The 23,040-nt window shown below is 37.0% G+C and overlaps 1 protein-coding gene across 1 annotated transcript in view; it reads right to left on the bottom strand.

Annotated features, from left to right (window-relative positions):
* Positions 1-23,040, bottom strand: part of CNTNAP4 (contactin associated protein family member 4) — a 199,721-nt gene that overhangs the window by 149,050 nt on the left and 27,631 nt on the right. The window contains exon 2 of the mRNA XM_064642346.1: positions 5,645-5,755. Within this exon, the coding sequence (XP_064498416.1) occupies positions 5,645-5,755 (111 nt within the window). The remainder of the gene's footprint in view (positions 1-5,644; positions 5,756-23,040) is intronic.

Raw genomic sequence — 23,040 nt, 5'->3', positions numbered from 1 at the left:
TTTCTTCCTCAGAAACTGAATGGTACTGGGATTTCACTGACAATGCAACAGCATACATCTTTTATGCAGAAATCACTGTAGGAAGTGCTTTTTGCATTTTTATTTAAAAGTAAAAGATTTAGACTGTTACTTTTTCCTAACATAACTGCTGAAGTCAGGTAAGTCATAATAATCTAAGTCATGATGCTATATGGTTCAACTTAGATTCGCTGTTAATTTATAAAACCATAATAATTACACCAGGTTAGATCTTTTTTGTTCTAGTGTCATTTTCTTATTGTTTTTAGTAAAGCCAAATATCAGCCCCAATGAATTTTATTTGCATATTACTGAAACGGAGGGAGTAAGCTCTTCCTGATGATGTTTTGGTGACATATAATCCCAGCTGCTATTAAGGTTTTTTAATTTGTCTGTTGCTTACATTTTCCAATTGCTAGAACACCCTGAAGAATTTGAATGCATTAACAGCTACCTGGTCTGTTTTTTTTCTGGTGTGTATATGGACTTCTTTGTCTTTTTATTAACCTTACCTTACCAGTTTCACTGAATGATCAAACTTATCCTTATTGCAGTCATTTGTGAGTTTCAAAGAGCATTTAAAAGATAGTTTGTTAAATTTGCGACTGTAAGAAAACATATGCCTCTTACAGTAGCAAATTTAACAAACTATCTTTTAAATGCTCTTTGAAATAAAATGACTGCAATAAGATAAGTTTGATATTCAGTGAAATGGTAAGGTAAAGGTTAATTAAAAAGACAAAGAAGCTCCATATACACACCAGAAAAAAAAACAGACCAGGTAGCTGTTAATGCATTCAAATTTTCAGGGTGATTCTGAAAAATTGGCAATGTAAGCTGACAGCATAATTAAAATACATGGGTTTCTTCCTACTTCAGGGAAGGAGAAAGCTCTAAGCCAGGTTTTTTGGCTATTTAACAACTGCTATATTCAATTTCCTTCTGTCATATTTTGATCAAATAATTGTGTGTGAATATGGGGCAAGATAATAACAGCCAAATCCTTATCTAGCTTATTTAGCTGCTCAAATATGAAGGCTCTTCCAGTGGTGTGTGCCCTCCTGTGGAATAACTGTCTTCTTAATTTTTTACCTGTAAGGTTGCAGAAGTTCATTAATTCAAAAGAAGGTCTGCTGCATTCTTGGGTATAAAGGCTCATAGTGCAATTATTAAATCTTTTCCAGTGGGAAAGGAATGGAGACCTAGAGTGTATGTACATCATTGCCAGGCTTCGTGAACGAAGATTTGGGAAGGGCTCTGCCCACGTTTGTTACAAACACACTGGTGGCTAAAAAGGCCAATACGAGACAGACACGTCCGGTTGCAAAAGGCACAGCAGAAAGACTCCTTAGGTGGGAAATTCTGCAAGACACGATTCTTTCTGCGTTGTCTTTTCTCCTCCAGGGTGATCCTGCTGCGTTCTCAAAGGCATCAGCAGCGTTAGAGATGGGGTGTCTCCAGACCTCCCGGTTGGAGGTCAGAGTAGACCAGTTGTGATGATCAATATGGCCAAGGCTGAGATGTTGTTTCAGGCAGTCCTTGTATCTCCTCTTTGGGGCTCCTCTCTTGCAGCAGCCGGTGGCAAGTTCACCATAAAGCAAGATCTTAGGGAGGGGGTGGTTGGTCCTTCATCCTGGAGACGTGCCCTGCCCAGCACAGCTGTGTTCTCAGCAACATGGCCTCAATGCTTGTGACTGCTGCTTGTTCTAGAACAGATGTGTTGGTCACATCATCTGACCAGGGGATGTTTAGGATTGTTCGGAGGCAGCGTTGATGGAAGCGTTCCAGGAGTCGCAGGTGGTGGCGGTAGATGACCCATGATTCAGATCCATATGAGAGAGCAGACAGCACTATGGCTCTGTAAACACTGATCTTGGTACTTTTCTTCAGGAGTTTATTTCACCAAACTCTTTTATGAAGCTTTCTGAAGGCACTGTATGCCTTTGCTAACCTGTTGTCTGTCTCTCCATCAATCTCACCATCCGAGGAGATGAGGCTGCCTAGGGAATTAAACTGCTGGGCTGATTTGAGCTCTGATTGGCCAATGGTGATGTGGGGATGATGGAAGACTTCCTGAGGTGCAGGTTGATAGAGTACTTCTGTCTTCTTTAAGCTGACTTCCAGCCCAAAGAGCTCAGCAGCATCTGCAAAGCAGGATGTTAAACGCTGCAGAGCTGCTTCTGTGTGGGCAACAAGGGCGGCGTCATCAGCATAAAGCAGCTCCTGGACAAGATGGTTTAAGGTCTTGGTGTGGGCCTTCAGCCACCTTAGGTTGAAGAGTGTATGTACAACCACTGTGAGATACTCATCCCACTGCAGACAAAATCAGAAGGTCCTGAGCTCAGAAGTGACACAACGCTCTCTGTGTGTGCACAGAAGCACGTCCTTGATGGTCCAGCCCAGGTACTGGCGTTTATGGTTCTTGTCACTATGGATTTGTGTTTGCTTGTGTATAACCAACAAAAGTACTGAACAAAGTTGGCCTTAGAGTTTCCTTTGAAATTCTGTGGAAACACTTTTGTACAGGAATAATGAATGCTTTTTGAGGTCAATCAGCTAGATCTTAATACACCTAATTTGGACTGTACCAATATTGTGCTATTACTTAAAAATTAGAAAGTCATATGACATTGGGCCAAAAGTCAATGTCCACGTATATGAAAACCCTGCATTTATGTCTACTATATTGAAATAATCAAATCAGAGATTTATAAAATTTATTTTTCCATTTTAAAAATATTTAACTGCTATTAGAATTTGGTTATTTTTTTTACTTAGTTCTTGTTACTTGATTTTTCTCTCTACTTTTCTGTTATTGCAAACAAAGCTGATGTCAGAGTAACTACTTAGCAGTTGGCAGCATTCATTAGCTGTGCTGAAGTACTGAATATCTGCAAAACTCCAGGAAATCAATGAACTAGTAATAATTAAAACTTTGAAGAACATTTAATGAGTTATTTCTGGATGTTATCACTTTCCTTAACTGCTAATGGACTGGAAATATTTTTGTTATCATGGATTTCAATCACATTATCTTTTTCCTTACAGAGAACTGAAACATATTCTGAGTTAGCTGCTCTACTAATCCATCTCTGCTCTCATAATTTTTATTATGTCTTCATGTAAAATATACTTTGTACTTTCTTTTTTTTTTTTAACCACAGTTAAAATGGTTATTTATGGTCTCTCCTCAATCCCTTTAACTTTCCCTATCAATTTTCTACATTTAGTAAACACAAAGCTACACGGTCAAAGAACCATTTCAGGGTAACTTTCCACATTCCTGATAAAGTTCCTGCTACTTTTTAACTTTTCATTGCTAGTGTCATTTATATGCATATTTGATTTATTTCTTTATTGATGACAAAAGCTAGACTCCTAAATAATCAGTGTAAACACACTCAACTTTTTCCTGTCTAAATTGCATTCAAATTTCCCTAGTCTTGGCATTTTGAGGACTAAAGATATTATTAGGTTAGAACCACAATCTGCTTATCCTAAATGAATGTCAGAAAGTCACAGTCACTCAAAAACACTAACTGGAGATGAATAAATGATTTGGTTTTATTCAAAGTAGAGAACTATCTATGAATTATCCACTTTCAATTACCAGACAATTTCTTCTGAAACTGTAATGATGTGTTCATTGCTTCTATGACCTCACTGACAACACAGAAATACAATATTTCCCTAATAAAAGACTTTTTTTTCCTAGTCTACCAGTCTATATAGTTTAGCAGTCATTTCTTGTGTGGCTAAATGTTTTTGGTTAAAACCATGTATGTACAATGACTAGCTTTGTTCCATCCAAATAAAGCTTTCATGTATATACACCTACAAATTTTCAGTTTACCCTTGAAAATTCACAGAAAATAGTTAAATACAAATACAGTGCAGAAAAGGTATTCCTGGTTCCATAGCAAGTACTGAATCTGTACTCTCACTGAAAAATAAAGAATAAAATCCAAGTTAAAACTGATTTATTTAAGCTTATGTTATTGAAGTCAAGTCCTTCCAGGTCACACAATTTTCATTCATATCACAACTTCATTCAAAACAGAAGTTCATATTTATCAAATCTGTACACTAGGATAACTAAATAGTTTGGGGTATTCCTTCTCCACTATATCTATCAGTTTGCAGCAGATATTCCAATAAATCATGGAGATCCAAGGACAGTAGTACTTTTGGCAGTGCAAAATATCCTTAGGATTTAATTTATATACCTCTCTATTATATAAATTAATGTAAAATATTTTAGTTGAATATACGAGGGGAATTGGATGTCTCTGAATATCCACCACTGTTCTCATCACCTGTATTAATGTTGAATTATTAAGACTAGGTTTTGACCTAAGACACAGTATTTCAGTGAAGTCTCCCAAGATTGAAGCTTTGAATCAGTTTATTCATCAGACTCCTTATCAGTAATAATTACATAAAAGACAGCATCCCTAGGAGCTCCTTCTTCAATAAGCCCACAGAGCAGCCACTGAGCCCTCATGCAGTCTAACAACTTACCATAGGTGGGAAATTGAGCTTTGTAACTTGAATTTAGACTACGCTGTGGTTCCTGGTTGGTTTACAGACACCAGACAGAAATTATTTGAAACTGTAACGTACACTCTTGCACATCTAAACTGTTTTTATTTTAACCCAGAGTTTAGCTGTTTTAAGAGCCATAATTTTAAAACAGAGAATTTTCTTTCTTCAGGGTGTCAACAAGTGGGATTTTGTTTACCAATAACAACATAAAATCCTCCCTAAAGATATTTATTACTCCTTAGCAGTAGCACTGTGATGTTAAAACCAAGAGCCTCGCTGGTATGCTGGGGGAAAAAAAGGAGAAAAACTGCCTTTATGATGTTATTGACAGAAATGACTGAGCTCTTGGATACTTAATGAGATTGATGACTGAGATTTCTCAATATTTTTAGCTTTTGAATGTTCAATGTACTTGTATGTTTGGGTTTTTTTTAACAATTAATTGTTAAAAATAGACCACAAGCACAGCACAGTCTAATGTGCAATGACAGTCTAAATATTTCTTTGACAGATTTTATGTAATCTAATAGACATGGTAAAAAAACTTCTGAATAGGTGCTCTTCACACAGAAGATATAGTAGGAGTGTCATCACTAGGAATGGAGAACATTTTTACTATAGTTAAAAGAAAATCATAATCTCTTATTCCTACACTCTCCTTGACACAATGTATAATATTTGATTTACCTCTAAACTTCAGGTAAAATGGTTAATCTCAAGAGATTCTGACAGATAACCAAGTGTCTAAACCTTTTAGCTACATCAAAAAAGATAAAAATAGCAATGTTATCTAATTTTAATTGCATTTAACTTAGAAAAATTCCTATAATTGGCCAAAAAGAGTGAAAATGTATGATTAATTAGTAAATACGATTGAAACCTAAACAGAGATTTCAGAAGATTTGTGTAGAGGTTTAAGATAAATAATAAAATAACAGGCAAGTTTCCTTCACTTTAGTAAAAATTTGGACCATATCCAGTTATGCATCATTTTAACACTGTGCACAGGTAAAAAAAATTCTTAAAAAAAAAATTATATTAAAAAAAAATTAAAAACGATCCATCAGTAAAATGCACTCACCCTCTCTCTGATTAAGCCTTGCAAATCCAGGGCTGTGGCTGCTGGACAGCTCTGAAGAACTGCTGAATGAGGACTGAGGCAAAGCAGACACCAACTGAGCATCACAATTATCTGCCAATGAAAAACACCACGTTCAGGTTAATGCAACAAGCACCACTTACTGGACCTGTAACAGGATCAACTCTGTGTGTGAGAACAGCATATCTCTAAAAAATTCTTCTCCTTGTACTGTGTGTAAAAGTATCAGTACTGGAGCATCACTTTTACTTTTTTTTGCTGTTCCCCCCCCCCCCCCCGCCCCAGTATTTCATGAGACTATCAGGGTATAAACGTTTTTCACGTGGCTGTACTTGCTCACTTCTAACCCAACCTCTGAGAAAAAACTGGGAAATGGTTCACAGCTCACTCCCTATGATTTGCATGGATAACAACTGGCACATCCTAGTCTTTGTCTTAGTACAAAGCTACAATTTCAGCACATGCTTTTTGTTTCCTTTAGACCTATGTCAGCACAGGTCTTTGCAATCACATTTAATGTGCAATCACATTAAATACTGTTGTCTCTAAAAAAAAAAAACAACCAAAAACAAAAACACCCAAGCAAACAAACTGAATCAAATCAAATAAAAAATAATCTCAACCTTTTTAACAACTGCAAGCTTGACAAAAGTGAAAACCTTCTGCTTTGCCAATGGCATGTGTGTTTGATAAAGACACAGGACAAAATCATTATCTCACAGTTATTAGTATGCAAGTCCTAACATCATACAGAATAAAACCTGAGTGTTTCAGAATAAGGAGACTTAACTGCAGTTTGCAATCAATTGTGCATAAACAAGCAAATGTTAATCAATACTTTGGATGTTAAATGCCTCTCCAGCTCAATTACTATACAGAGCATGTGTTCATTGTCCATTTAAATTTGAAAAATATAAATTGAGAATCAATATCTGATCTAGTTTTAGCTGAAAGAAGATTAACTTTAAAACCTGGAAGAAGTAAAAGCAAATCTTTCCCTAATTATACTGGGCTGGCATCTGTTGTTTAGGAAAAGAGGAAATTATGTCAACTTTATGAAGTGGTTCTTTGCAGGGCAATCATATTCTTTGGGTGGAACAGACAAGTGAAAAGTCACAGGTGAATTCTTCTTCTTCTAACCCTTCTGCTTGTCTACCAGATTTCCACTGTCAAAAATCATAAATATTAATTAATGAAAAATCTTTTTCTCACTGTCATAATTAAGAGTTTCTGGTGAATAATTATGGATATTTCTAATTAGCAGCAAGACTCTTATATGAATGTCTCAAGGGAGTTTTTTGATCACCTTCAAAAATTATTTTTTTTAAAGTTGTTTAATTTGGTTCTTTAAGGAAAACTCTTTCTAAAGACTGTACTAGCCATGACTTTTTGAACTAGAAGTTCTCTCAAGTCCCATAAATAATATACATTCACAACAGTAGGGTTTATTAATTGCTCTTGACAAACTCACATATACCATACTTCCACCAAATTCAGAGTTCTTCATTCATGAGAAACGAAGAAATAAAACTATTCTTTACTTTCACAACTTTATTTCCTGCTCTAGGTTTACACAATACAAAAGGCAAAATTTTATAACTGCTCTCTACTGTCTCAGCACAAGCTCATTTTTTCACTTCATTATCCACAGATTACGTTTGTAATGGTTAAAGAAGCTGTGCTACTTGGGACAAATTGTCCAACTGGTGAGCACAAAAAAGAAAAAAAAATGAAGGGAAACGAGATTTCATCTTATGAGCAAATGCACTGCACTGGTGAGTGTTAGAAAAGGATATCATTAGTGAAAGGTTTTGTTACAGCACAGAAAATAAAAGGAACTAGATAGTCACAAACTGCACCAGAAAGAGAAGAATATGAACCTGCTGTGTTTCACGCAGAGAGCTGCTCACACTACTGAGGCAAGAGAACATTTTATGTGCCACTGATCCTTTTTCTACTGCCAAAACCCACATTGTAAGCCTAGATACCAAGATGAATATTAAGAGGAGAAAATAAAAAGGTATTTTCCAAAATCTACTTACATGATATGCAATCATGAAAACACAGAACAGTTTGCGCTGGAAGGGACCTTTAAAGGTCCTACTGCCCTGACATAAGCAGGGACACCTTCCACCAGGTCAGGCTGCACAGAGCCCCATCCAACCTGACCTTTGTTGTTTCCAGGGATGGGACACCTATAGCAAACTGTCCCAGTGTTTCACTACCCCTTTTGTAAAATTTTCCTCCTTTTATGTACTCTGCCTCTACCCTCTTTCAGTTTAAAATCATTACCCCTTTTTCCATTGCTGCAGGCTTTCTTACAGACTCCCTTTAAGCATTAGGGTCTCCATGGACGCTTCTCTTCTCCAAGCTGAAAAATCCTTTCTCAGCCTTTCCTTATAGGAAAGGTTCTGCTCCATCCCTCTGACCATTTTTTTTGCCCCTCCTCTGGATCTGCTTCATGGTCCATGTCTTTCCTGTGTTGAAGACTCCAGAGCTGGATGGGGTAAAATATCTCATCTCTTTCATATGCCTCATATTTTCAACTCTGATCCTCTGGTGAGAGGTGGCAGGTGTCATGAATCACCAGGAATGAGACCATGTGATTAATAGTTAGAAGCACTAGAGACAAACAGCAGCAGACACACTACTTTAACAACACCCCAGGGTCTGAATAAGTCTTCACAAATTTCAATTCAGAAGCAAAAAAAAAAATAAAAAAAAAAATGTACATTTCTGCTGGATGGATGATACACCTGCCTTTGTATTGTTTGCTTCTGCTAACCACATTTTTCAACTTTTTTTCTTTCTAATGTACATATTAGAAAGGAATCAAAGGAATCAATTCAAAAGGAATTATTCTACCTGGATGTCTCATTCTCACGTATTTGTGAAACTCATCTACTTCTTTGAGATATTCCCAGAAGAATTCACTGAGCACTGAGCACTTACCACTTATCCTATAAGAATTTATGTCAATCTCAATTTGTAATAGAAAAGCACATAAACAGCTGAATATGAAAAAAGGTGTTATCTAAAATCCAACAGTGCGTGGCACGTTTTTCTGCCTTTCCACAATAAGAGAAACAAGCAATGTATCTCAAATAGATATACCTTGAATAGTTATGCATTTATTTTGTGACAGCTGCTGTGCTTTATTTCTGGAAAATAACTTACGAATTTCTGCTTTATTGCCCAGCACATGTAGCTTAAAACATATTCTTGTTGTGACTTACGGTGTGCAACTTGACTGGAAATTTAATAAGAATTCCAGAATGGAATCCAAAACACCTTGTAGAAATTACCAAGAACCAGATGGTCACTATCAACTTGTTTCTCCAATTAAATACAGGTAAATGACAAAACAGCCTGTTCAGTGTGACAATTCCATACGGTTCCACCTACCCTGGAAGACTTTCTGCACAATGGAAACACTGCTTGAATTCAGGGCTTTCTCATATGCTACCAGTCACTCTCCATTTCTCTTGGACACCCTGCCACTGTACCACAGAACAGGGGCTTCTAGGAATGTTTCACACAGCTCTTTCAGGCTAAATAAATATTTAAGTAGTATATTCTAACACGAGTTTTAGTTAAAAATTCTCTATCACATTTTATTGTTTGGGGTTTTTTTGTGATAAATATTTAATTTTTTTTCAGACAATAGTTAGGGATACCAAAAACAGAAAGAAACCATAGGTTTCTGTAATATGGACAAAAATCTGGTAACAAATAAGATTTTGTGAAGGAAAGAATATGTATTTAGTTGCGTGATGCTGATATAGAGACCTTTTGGCAAATAAATGTTTATTGGAATGATCTTATGGATAAGGAATTTGATTCAGTAAGTGTAATGGTTTTGTTCTGTGAAAAGCTGTGAAAAGCTAATGCAATTTATAGTGTAAGTTAATAGTTTCTTAAGCAGGTGTGGTAGTAAAAAGACAAAATTTTTAGAGAGAATAAAACAGAATTAATATATTGTAAGGGAACAGAAAAAATTACAATTTATAATTAAAATATTTCATACTGATCACAAGCAGATAAACTTTATTGGCAGCACTGTTTTCCAATATATCTGTATCCAATGCGGTGCACTATCTGAAAACTAATTTTGTAGCAGCACGAAATGTTCTTTCTCATGAAGTATGTCTTAAACTTTCTCATTGGATGATAAAATTTTCACTGTCTTTTTTTAAGTCATAACCTTTTTTTAAATTTGGAATATTTTACTATATATTTAATTTTTTTTCAGCCAGGATAATATATATGGAATCTAGTAACATTTTTCCTGAGATCAGTAAAAGCTTCTTTAGCAAAAGACATGAGTATCTTTCACAGAGGTACATACAAATCACTTTTTTTTTCCTCCTAAACAAACAAATGCAGAGAGAATTCACACAAAAAGGGGAAAAGACTTGTTTTTTTCCAATGATGGCTTTGCTCAAAGGTCTTCAACTGGATTACCCTTCACCCAAGAAACAAACTTCTTGTACTTAAAGTTAAAAAAAAAACAGTTCTCTTCTATTCAAGGTAAAATTTATATGAAAGTATTTCACAGCGAAGTAAGCAGTGAAATTCAGTGTGTAAAAAAAAAAAAAACAAAACCCAAAAAAACCCCCACAAAAACCCCCAACTGAATCCATGACTCTGGCAATGAAATGAACATAAGCAAATCACATCAGCTCTCACAGAGCTGATGTTAACATGATTATGTTATAATATACAGAGCAATCTTGAACAAATAACAAGTAAAATGCCCTCCATGTTTAGAAAGATACTACCCACTGTAAAAATAGTATAAACAGAAAGGGAAACTCACAAACTTTTTTTTAATAAAGATATTTGTGTTTGTTTTTTTTTCTTAACAAAGACATTTCAGATCAAAGGAAATTATATTCATACTTTTTGTCACAGAACCAACTTTAAGAACCGTCTTTTCCTGGATGTTAATCCTTTTACACAGCCTCTCTAAGGAGACCTTTACAAAAGTGTAGCATCTGTCTGAGTCTGCAAGATTCTGCCCACGGATAAAAAGCTGAAATCCCCTCAAACTTTACTTTCTGCTTCAATCTTACATCTTTTCTCTGCTATTGTTTCCCAGGCAAATTTTACTGCAGTAAACTTGATACTATATATAATTTTAAATTTATATATAACAGATTTAGTAAAACTAAATTAAGAAGCCACTCACCGGAAACATGTTATTAATGTTCTTTCTAATTTATAAACCTGGTTATATGTTAAGAGATTACACACTTGCAGAACAAAACTCTACTCACTCTTAAACAGAGTGGGGGAGGAAGGAAAAGAAATAGCGTTTAGGGAAAAATTATTATAGGTTTAACCTGTGAAAGTATCATGATTTAATGAATTTTAGCAGTATTTACTTTTGTATTACTATCACTATATTGACATGAGCAGGGAAACCCAAGAGGCTCAACAATACTGAGGGCAGTACAGGTAAAATCCTTGTTATGGCACTGTAGAAAAAGAGGAAGCAAGAAAACACATGCAGTTATTAATTTCAGGATTAAGAGGGTCAATACCACACTGACTCCACTTACAAACTACAAAAATTGTCCCAGAAACCAAGCACAAAGCCAGTAATTCATATATATACACACAGTGTGCAATCGTATTTTACAACTGCAAATTCCCTTTTTTTCATAATTGTATAAATGTAAATATTAGTGCTAGGAAATAATATTTCTTTTTTTTCAGATGTAGGATTTACAAGACAAGACCTTAAGTTTACCGTCAGTTGTAAGGTTTTGAGTCTTGCTGTCTTGTCTCCACACGAAGGAAAAATCTCCTTTCTCCATTATCAGTCATATTGTTTCAAGGGAAAGTTTATACTAGTGGTGATCAAGTTACCTCAAAAATTCTTCAGTAAGACAAATTCCTTTAGTCTTATTCTGTGAGCCTTATTTTCCAGAGCCTGCATCACTTTGCAGGTTTACTTTGAACAGTCAGCATTTGCAAATTTTTTCTTGAAGGGAAGGTACAACCACAGAAACTGGTAGCAGAGGTCAGTGCTGTAGGCTGAAAGCAATCTGATTCCCAACTTCCACTTTCTACTTCCTTTTATAAATTACTTTCATATACTATATTTTGCAAACTTTTGCCCATGGCATTACACGAGTCTCACTTTGCAGAAGTTCCCCATAACAACCCCTTAAGCATTCCTTAGGTCCGGACTTACCAAATTATTTTCCCTTTCAGAAGACGCAGATTGATTTGGTAGATCCCAAATGTACACTACTCTGATTACTAGCTACCTCTTTTTATTATTATTATTGTTGTTATTACTGCTATTATTCACAGAATCACACAGAATCACAGAACATGTGTGGTTGGAAGGGACCGCTGGAGATGATTTAGTCCACTCTCCCTGCTCAGGCAAGGTTCCCCACAGCACGTTTCTCAAGATTGTGTCCAAGCTGCTTTTGAATATCCCAAGGCAAGGAGACATCACAACCTCTTTGGGCACTCTGCTGCAGTGCTCAGTCATGCTTGCAGTAAAGTTCTTCCCCATGTTCAGGTGGAACTTTCTGAGTTCCAGTTTCTGCATGTTGCATCTTGTCCCATTACTTGGCAGCACTGAGAAGAGCCTGGCTCCATCCTCTGGACAACCAGAGACCTGTATACACTGATGAGGCCCCTTCTCAGTCATCTCTTCTCAAGGCTAAACAGGCCCAACTCTCCCAGCCTTTCCTCATGTCGAGGTTTAGGAATGGTATTCCCCTATTCAGTGTTCCCACTGAAACATTCCAAACCATCTGCCTCTTGATGATGCTGATCCCTCTCCCTGCTCTGAAAAAGACCACCACAAGGACCACATGGAACACATAAAGGGAAATATATAACCACAACCACATGAATGGACCAAGTACCATTGTGACCAGTGGCTCTGTACATAATAAAACAAATTCCCAGATCAAATTAGTTTCCAATTCACTCTGGGCAGATCTCTTGTTTTCTCAACCCTTGGGGCCCAATGTTGTGTGGCAAATAAGACTGTTGTGATTTAGGAACGGTATTCCCTACTTTAGTGTTCCCACTGAAGCACTCCAAACCTCTCCCCCTTCCTTCCTCTTTTTCTCCTGCCTTCTCCCTGCAGTGGGCTGGAGAGGAGACTTGGAGGCACAAAAAGCAACAATCACAAGTTGGGATAAGAACAATTTATTGAAAGCAGCAAAGACAACAATACTAATGACAGAATGCAGAGGAAAAGAGGTGACGGATTCATGTGCTATTGGTCGCCCCCCGTGGAAACACCAACAATACCCAACAGCTCCTACATTACCTGACCTGGAAGGGAGCCCTTCCCACATCCCAGAAAATGAGGTGAGGTGCTATAGAAGACCTCCAGGTCCTGGCCATGGCCCCTCCTGGCTACTGCAAAAATAACCCTGTCCTGGCCAGAACCAGGACACCTCATAAGAGAGATGTTCCAGTCCCCTATCACATTAACAGCCCTCTGCTGGACTTGTTCCAGGAGCTCCCTGTCTCCCCTGTCCTAGGGAGCTCAGAACTGGACACAGCACTCCAGGTGAGACCTCACAAGGTCAGAGTAGGATGACCTCCTGGTGATTATTGCCACCTCTGCTGGCAGTAATTTTCCTAATGCACCCCAGAATTCCACGGGCTTTCTTAGCCACAGGAGTACACTTCTGGCTCGTGGGCGACTTCTTGTCCAAACAGATCCCCAAGTCCTTTTCCACAGAGCTGCTTTCCAGAAGGTCAGCCCCCAGCCTGAACAGGTGCCCCCAGGTGCACTTCTCCCAGTTTGTGCCATCAGCAAACTTGCCAAAGAGGCACTCTATCCCTTCATCCAAGTATTTTTATCAGTAGTAGTATGCAATTTTTATTCTAGCATATGTTGTAGATAAAGTAGGACTAGATGAAGTACCTGTCTTTGAGGCATTCTTCTCAACAAAACTCAGTCTGGTGATCTCACCTTAATCACAGCCACCTACTTTGAGATTGGCATTGAGCCAGTTTTTCTGGAATTTAAGATGTCCTACATTAATAACATATAATGCAATTCTTTTAACCAAAATTTTATCCAGCAATACAACACTGGGACTGGAGCATAAGTCCTATGGGGAGAGGCTGAGGGAGCTGGGGTTGTTTAGCCTGGAGAAGAGGAGGCTCAGAGGTGACCTCATCACCGTCTATAACTACCTGAAGGGAAGTTCTAGCCAGGTGGGGGTTGGTCTCTTCTCTCAGGCACTCAGCAACAGGACAAGGGGGCACAGGGGAAATTTAAGTTGGATATCAGGAGAAAATTCTTTACAGAGAGAGTGATCAGGCATTGGAATGGGCTGCCCAGAGAGGTGGTAGATTCACCATCCCTGGAGATTTTTAAACGCAGATTGGACGTGGCACTGAGTGCCATGATCTAGTAAATGGACTGGATTTGGACCAAGGGTTGGACTCGATGATCTCGGAGGTCTTTTCCAACCCAATCGATTCTATGATTCTATGATTCTATGAACACATGGCTAAAAGTTATGCAAGTATGTAATACCAGAAGTGCTTTTACAATGGATTTCTGATTAATATGTCACTTGCTCCTTCAGATTATTAGTAAAAGTTTTAAGTTTAAATCATTGATTAAGTTGAAGAACTGATTGTTTAAGAATTGATCTGAATATGAAAGCTTGAGCTAATGCCTTGTATAGACTCAAACCCTTACGCTGTTACTCTATGTGGTCTTTATACATCATATTCAGATCTTTATGAAGGTAGTTTCTGCCATCAAAAACCATCACTATCACTTAGTCAAAGTCCAATTCCTTTTCACTGACAAGTTTTTTATTCACCTTATGATTTGCAAAAGCCAACAATAAATACTGGTTTTAAGAGGTTTTTAGGTTGCATGGACATGCATGGACCACAAGCACTAATACTTTTTTTTTTTCAATATTTGGGATCTCCTGAGATCTGGTATCATCATGTATAATACACAGTGTAACAGGCTATCAATTTCTCTGACATTTATGATTAAATCTGTTATTGTTATACAATTGCAATGAAAATCTAAAAATATTTAATTTGTAAGGTCAATGAGAAAAGCATTTAAAAATATTTAAAAACATTTAAAAGTATAGAGAACTCTGATTTCAAAGGAATGCCTGAGCAAACTTACTGATTTTCTGAAAAAAATGAGAATGACTTTGAGAATGGGAAAATTTAGAGACAATATCTCCACATAACTTCTGTATTTATATATCACAGACTATATACAGATACACTAAAAGTATAAAAAAAAAAAGTGCGAGTGCTTAGAGCAGAAACGTTATACACCCCTTGCAAATCCTAAAAATCAGGCTTGCACACCTCACTGCAGGTCACTGCATGCTACAGTGCATTCTCAATTATTATGTGTTGCTGCAACATACTTCTCTTTCCTTTTTGGGGACATTTTTCCCTCCTGCCCCTGGAGTGGAGTCACACACTGTTACCTTTTGCTTGCTTTGGAAGAAGTATTCTGAAAGTTAACATCCCTGTCAGAGTATTCCACACTAGATGCATAGATAACAAATTCATTGTTCTTATCCAAGTACTTTAAATCACAGGAAGTTCACTTTCAATTAAGGCATAAGAGAAAAAAAGAGTTTGCTAAATTTCTTTTTATGGAAAAACGAGAGTCCACACTCATTTAGACCACTCTCACTACTTTTTGATTTCTCTGTCTCTCGATTTTTTGCGCAACTACTTTGCTGTTCATTCCTTATAAACCATAGTGTTTTTTTTTCACTGCTTTGCCTGTTTGGGACTGTTGTCACAGCAAACACCAGTTGGAGAGAGCTTTTCTGTCAATGAATGGGATGTAGTGCCCCTCTTTGCGTGCTTCATCAGCTCTTATAGGGGAGCTCATCTTCCAAGTCTCTTAGAGATTGAGAAAGATTTAATTTTTCCTCCCATATTTCCTTCCGTTCCCTTCTTGGGATCACCACTCTTCACAACTAAAATAATCTTTGTTCTATTTCCTTAAATATCCAGACATCTCTCTGCTAGGCTGGCTGCCATCTCTACTTTGCTGGATAGTAAACAGCTCCTTGCTCCAAAGCAAAATACCCCACAGATTTTGGCTGTCCATTAAATAGAGTGTTCTTTGCAGAGATAAAAATGTGCACTCCATTTGAATACGTGATGTCTTTTCTGTGTGTCCCAAGAGAAAATATTCTACAACAATATAACTAATGATGAAGTATCATGGTGGATTCCACAAACACAAAGCTTCAAAATGCAGACTTCGCAGGGGCAAAACCTGCCAACGTCACCTGTGAGTGGAGATCCAGCATGGGCACAACACTTCTCTAGGAGTTATTCAGGGGAAGTTTCTCTTAAATTAAAATAAAATTTTCACACATACCCCAATAATTAATTACTTTCTAAAATAAAACAAATCAATATTTGTAGTGAGGCCTAATTGGCATTGATCTAATCTAAGAAGAGTAAAGATTGGAAGGCGCAGGAAAATTACCAGCCGGCAAATTCCCACTCTTGTTTCAGTGCACAACTGTCTAAGGAAGAAGGCAAAAGGAAGGTATGCTCCTTTCCATAACCCCCTAGCTTTGCAAATTTACCCACACCAACTCGGTGCTAAGCAGTGAAAGTTTCATTTCATGCTATATTTCTTTGGGATATTTCTCTGAAAATCCTCCCAAATAATTTTCTCTGTAAAACTGGATTTTGGCACAGCTCTATCTGAGCAACCAGATACTACCACTGCTGCTATTTCTGCTACTATTAGTACTAATAATAGCAATATGAATGGAATATAGAGAAAAAAAAATCATCTGTAAGACTTTTGGATAAATCTTCACACACCAATTATAAATGGCAAAATCTCTTATAAATAAAACTGGTGGCCTTGCTGCTGAGAATAAAACACAGCAGAGGGAACTATGTCACACGTGGCAGTAAAATAGGGGGCCATGGCCCATTTTACGGTTATGATATCTCAGCATTACTACTTCAGCAGTGATTTGGGTAATAACATTAATAAGGAAGTCCTCTTACAATGAAGATGTCCATTTTTTCACGAGTTCAGCTGAAGCTGCCTATATGTCTGGCACTGCATTAAAAATGGATCCTAAGGAGAACAGAGGCACCATACTTTACCCAGTTAGCCCAGCCCAGAGAAAGGACCTTAACCACTGCTCTGTGTTAAATGTGGTTTTTTCCATTGCTCTAGCACAGTAAGTGGAATTGAATAAGTGAACTCCCTAATATATGTCCAAAACACTGAATTACTCCTTGCACCAGTGAACACACATTTAATGGTGGAGTATTCCAAAATAATGTTTTTTCTATGGTGTGTAGACATTCATTGAGAGTAGCACTTTGTCTATGAGGATAATAAACAACAGGATATTGTACAGGGAAAAAAGAGTCAGATCAGTGTTAATTTTACAGTTTTCTAAGTTACTTGTAGAAAGTAGGAAAATAGTTTCTTCTTCCTTATTTATTTTTTTTTCAAATAAACACTTTTAATATCTAACTTATGAAACAAACCTTTCAGAGAATTTTTTTTTGAAAGTTTATTACCAGCCATCTACTAAAGCCACTTAAAGCATTTCAAATAATGGTCAGCTTACTATGAAAGAACAAACCTATAATGTCCAAAACATGCCTTGCTTTTTCCTTTTTTTTTTTCCTTCCATTGTTAAAAATGGATGGCAGAGGGACATCACGTTGAGCAGAATCGGATTTCAGGATTTTGTTTTGTAAACAGTTTATTCATCATTTTTTGAGATGACTTGAAGAAAATGTATCCTAGATACCAAAATTCTTTGTCTCAGGAAGGGATGAGCACAGTATTCTGACTGGAATACAGCTTTATTGTTCAAATTCAAATGGCATCCACACAATGCCACACAGGGAAGAAAAACAGCGGATGGTGGCCCATTTTAAATTATGGTGACTTTGCATTATGACTTGAACAGTGATTTGGGTAAGAACCTCCTTACAATGAAGATTTTTTTTTTTTTTTTTTTTTTTTTTTTTTAATTTTTTTGGCACAAGCTCAGTGAAAGCTAATTGTACACCTAAAACCTCATTCAAACTGTGGACTAAGAAGCACAGTGGCATAATGATATTCCAGGTCAGCTTAGTTGCCACTAAATGTAGGAAAATTGAAATTAAACCACTAGAACTTTATGTCATTATATTCCGAGCATTTTACATGATTTAAACTGAAAAGTTACATCTCAGCCACTTATTTTTTCTCTGTTAGTTATTTACTGCTTTTTCTTAGTCACAATATGGCATTGGCAGATTTATATTCCCTGAAACCCAGAATTTTCAACGAAGTTAATTCTTACCCAATCTTGTTCCAACAATGAAATAACCAAATCCAACTGTCTCAGGTAGTAAAGTTGCATATCCATGTTGATAAAAGATAAATAAACCAATAGCATTGCTATTTTTTGGGTAATTTACTCTGCCTGCAAAAACTTTTGCTGTCAAAATTGGTGTAGGGTTTCCTTTAACATTCATACCAGGAGTGCCAGACTAGAACTGACATGATTTAGGACCTTCTATAACAGCTCAAAGTCACGCAGATCCCTGTAAGCAGGATGAATTTCAGGTCATCAATTCACCAGCTCCCTGACTGCTTTAAATTATGAAAGTCAGAGCTGCTATCTAGTCTAAAGCATTACAGTTTTCCTGGTTTCCCTCAGTAGGGATGATAAGCAGGAGAAAAAAAAATGAAAATCATGACATCTTTGAGTGCTGTGATGAGCAAATCACATCTTTGTTTCAGTCATTACTTGGGCTTCTGCAGCCATGTCTCTGAATGTGTTTCCCACAGGAGAGGTTTTGCAGTCTTGCTAGTCTATTCCCAACATTAATGTGTTTTATTTTACCTTTTTAAAAGCACTCAGCATCAAAACTGAAATAAAGCACTAGCACAGTGCTAGTCCTTTGATTTCAGAAATTTAAGGTGAGATCCTGTAGTACTGAAAGCTGAAAAGCATTCACAGATAAATACACTGACACACAGGACTGAAGAATTTTGGATGCAAAACCAGGTTGTGCACAACTATATAGGAGCAGATTTACTTTATTGACCATGGAGTAATTTTTCTCCCTTAAGATTACATTTCTACGTAACTGTGGGATCAATACAGAACTTCTGAAACAACAGAGCACTTTCTTTTAAATATGAAAATATAGTATGTTCTGATAAAATCACACTAAAAGAGGCAACATGATTTCCCTAAATAATTATTACATTTTCTTTGCTGAATAGCAAGCTGGGCTCATCTTAGTACATTTAAGTAAATATGGGACAAATCACAGTTGTTTGTGATTAATACATGATGCAGTTTACCACCGTGGAAGTGGACACAAGTCCCATATTAACTATTAAAATATGTAGTAGAAAGCCAAGTGATACTCAGTTACAAAACCCGGTTATAGAATTTGGTTGAAATTCTTTGTTGGTTTTTGTTTTGGTTTGTTGTTTTATTTTTTTTTTTTTAATATTTCTATGTGAACACCGCAGATAATTCCTCTTTTTCAGAATGTTGAAAATGAAAATACTTTTATTACAAACATCTTCTGTCGTTCCTCAAAGGGAAGAAAATAATTTTTGATTTTGAGGAATTTCACAGTTTTCAGATAAAAAATAAATTTGATGCTGGCACGTGGTTTATCTTATCTACACTTCCCTATGTCATATTACATTTTAATATAGATTTGAGGCCTCTTTTTATTTACTTAGTATGGAAAAAGGTTGCATTAAAAAAAAAGGCACCAAATATTTGAATAAAGAGGGATTATAAATCTTCACAAGCAAATACTCAAAGCTGAAGCACTATGTTGACAATGAATAATAAAATCTACTGAAAAACAGAAAAAAAAAGGTCAAAGGATAGCAGCAGTATGAAGAAAATAAAAGCAAATTTTATAGGTTTTTTTAATTAACTGAAAAAACTTATTTCATGTATCAATTAATTAGATCCACAGTAAAGTACTCTGGAAAAGAGATGATTCTATAATTAATGACAACAAAAAAAATCTGCTAATACAGCATATAGGAAAACCTTCATTTCAGATTATTTTTTTCCCTTTAAAATGTGGGTAAAGTGAAAACGAAGTCACAAGGCAAAAATTAAGTTCAGTGTGTGGTGGAGAAATCCTAGAAGAACACATACTTTGTAAAATAAAATAGTCATCAAACTACTAATCTCTCACAAACCTGGTGTCTTCAAGGAATTGTAAAGAATACGGTTTAACTGATATTGAAAAACCTATTAATCAGTTTTTGTCCATCTCAGTCCCTGCCTCAATCCTTCACTCGTATATTTTGTTTTACAACAACATGCCAATTAAGGTGCCACTTAACAATGTTTTCTACAGTCAGTTTTAATCTGTGCAGTAACCTGGAATAATGACTGTCAGCAGAGAGAGTTCATTTTGTCTTTGTAATTGCTTTTATTTTACAACAAATACAAGACGCACGATTTCTGTACCTGTATTTGATAAGGAATCAAAATTTTGTTTGCTTCAGATGAACGTGACCACCCGTGTGTCCTTGAGCTGACTTTGGCTGGGACAGAATGAATATTGTTCATGGCAGCTGGTATGGGACTGTGCTTTGGTTTTCTGCTGCTACGTGTGTGACAAGACAGAGATGTTTTTGCTCTTGCTGAGCGGCACTTGCACAGAGCCAAGACTTCTTCTGCTCCTCACGTGGCCCCACCACCACAGGGGCTGGGGGTGCACAGGAAGCTGGGAGGGGACACAGGCAAGACACCTGATCCCATCTGAGCAAAGGAATATTCTGCACCACACAGTGTCATAGAATCACAGAATCAGCTGGGTTGGAAGGGACCTCCGAGATCATCAAGTCCAACCCTTGATTGTAGGAGCCCAAACCCAGCTCTCAGCAAAAGAAAGCTCAGTAAATTTGAATCACAAACATTGGAAAACAAGGCTGACAAACATCTCGTGATTCAAGAAATTTGGACCCTTGTCCTGAGACCTGTTGATGTGCAACCCTGAGATATAAGCCTGGCTCCAAGCAGAATTAAGAAAGGACCTTTTAAGATGATTGTTAAAACCATGTCTAAACCCCTGTAATCCCCGTATCACCCATGTAATCCTGCTTGAAGAAAAATTAACTATTTGGAAATTGCAGTAAAAACTTGTGTGACTCCTTAATTAACATAGGTTGTCCCCTTCATTAACATGTCCAGCCCCAAATGCCTTTAAAATTGTGTTCTTGTGTTCAGTAAAGGATTCCAGTTTTCCCCATGCTGGAATTGTGTCTAGCTTTTATTTTTCAGGCCACCACTCGATCCAACCCTGCTGTGGTTCCCAGACCATGGCACTGATGCCACATCCAGTCTCACTTTAAACACCTCCAAGGGACAGAGAATCCACCACTTCCCTGGGCAGCCCATTCCAATGGCTGATTACCCTCTCTGTAAGGAATTTCTTCTGAATATCCACCTCTGGCACAGCTTCAGACCCAGCCCTCTTGTCTTGCTGAGAGTTGCCTGGGAAAAGAGACCAACCCCCCCTGGCTCCCCCCTCCTGTCAGGGAGTTGCAGAGAGTGAGGAGGTCTCCCCTGAGCCTCCTCTTCTCCAGGCTGAGCCCCCCCAGCTCCCTCAGCCTCTCCTCACAGCACTTGTGCTCCAGTCCCTTCCCCAGCCTCGCTGCTCTTCCCTGGACCTGCTCCAGCCCCTCAATATGCTCAGCATATAAAGCTGGGGGAAGAAATAAAAAGGAAGGGCCTTTGGAGTGACGATGTTCTGTCTTTCCAACCCACCACTGCGTGTGGTGTAGCTCTGTCTTCCTGCCAATGCCTGGCAATGGGAAGTACTGAAAGAAATCCATGTTTTGCTTTGCTTTCATGCACTGCTTTTGTCTTACCTATTAAATTGTCTTTGTCTCAAACCATGAGATAAAAACTGAAAAGTATAGCTTCCTTTCATTTTATTTCAAAGTGTATGGCTAAAGGAAAGAGAATAGCCGAGTTTTCCTCTCTTACAACAATCCTACAAGCCCCTCCATGCGAGCAAGTGCACTTAGAAGTTTTCAGAATGACTTTAAATTTGGTAAACTGACAGATTAAAGTGATAAAATCTAACAAGAGATGCATGAATGACTTTGGAAATTCCAAACTGTCGTCCAGCACTGGAAAGAAGGGAAAAAACTTTGATTATTTCCTCTAGAGCACTGGCATTGTCAGGGACTGATGAAAAGCATCAGAAAGGTTTGAATAGTATGTTTGATCTTCCTTTAGCTACATAAAAATTAAAAATACTTGCTTCTATGGATTATAATTTTGAATATATTAAATTATTAGAAGATTAACACCCAAATAGTGAAATTACTTTTGGAAACAAAGTGTGTTTGTATTTAGTCTGGGTTTTAATTGCTCTGTTATAACAGCCTGTTCATTTTTTTTCCCACAGAAAACAATTCTAATACTTGTATTATAACAAAATAGGATTTTTAAACTTCATAAATAGGTAGCAATTTGTTATTAAAAATTTAATGGGATTTTTTATTATTACTAATTTAACTCTAAGGTTTACTGAAAGATTACTCTATTCGATCATACACAATCCAATGGCATCAGTTATTCACTGGAGATTTGTTTTTAACTGATATTATGAGATACTTGTCAAGTGTTTAATTCTGCAGAACGGCCACTTAAAGTTTGGTTCAGAAAGAGGAGCTGCTATAAACATATTTTACAAAAGTTTGTGCTAAGTTAACAATTATTCCCAAAGGCAATAATTCCATTAACTATATCTAGTTTTGTAAAGACTAAAAATATTACACTATAAATAATTTACTGTTTCTATGGTTTCTTGGTAAATCTGGTTTTGTTTTTAAGAGGTCTCAACATTTAGGAAATGAATAGAGTATAAAATTGCTCCTCTTTTTCCTATAGAACTTATGTAGGACTGTTTCACTAGTTAAGAACTCCGAGGAAAAAACACAAGTTTTGATTTGCTGGTTTGCTTGTTTTGTTTTGGCTTTTTTTTTTTTAAATTTGAGCATTGATCTGAAGTGAAATCATGCCATAATGCATAACATAAAATTCACAGTATTTTTGGAAACATTCTCCTTTGGACACAGTTGGCCTTCAGAGAAATGATACTCCAAAAGTACAGATTACCACACCATGAGGGAATTATTTGGATAACAAAGGGGAAGGTAGAACAGTTTACAATGGCTGCAGTTACAGTAATAAATGACATGTGCTTGTGATATGCTTGATGCAGAGGCCATTCTGCATCAAAACTCTTCTATTCATGCTGCTAAACATTTCCAGTAACCCAAACATCATGGCCACAGCCAAATTTCTGGCACATGCTGGCTCTTAGTGTACTTGGGA

The sequence above is a fragment of the Pseudopipra pipra genome, chromosome Z (genome assembly GCF_036250125.1).
Source record: "Pseudopipra pipra isolate bDixPip1 chromosome Z, bDixPip1.hap1, whole genome shotgun sequence".
Classification (NCBI taxonomy): domain Eukaryota; kingdom Metazoa; phylum Chordata; class Aves; order Passeriformes; family Pipridae; genus Pseudopipra; species Pseudopipra pipra.
Note: the sequence above shows the minus strand (reverse complement) of the source record. Positions and strands in the feature narration are given on the sequence as shown.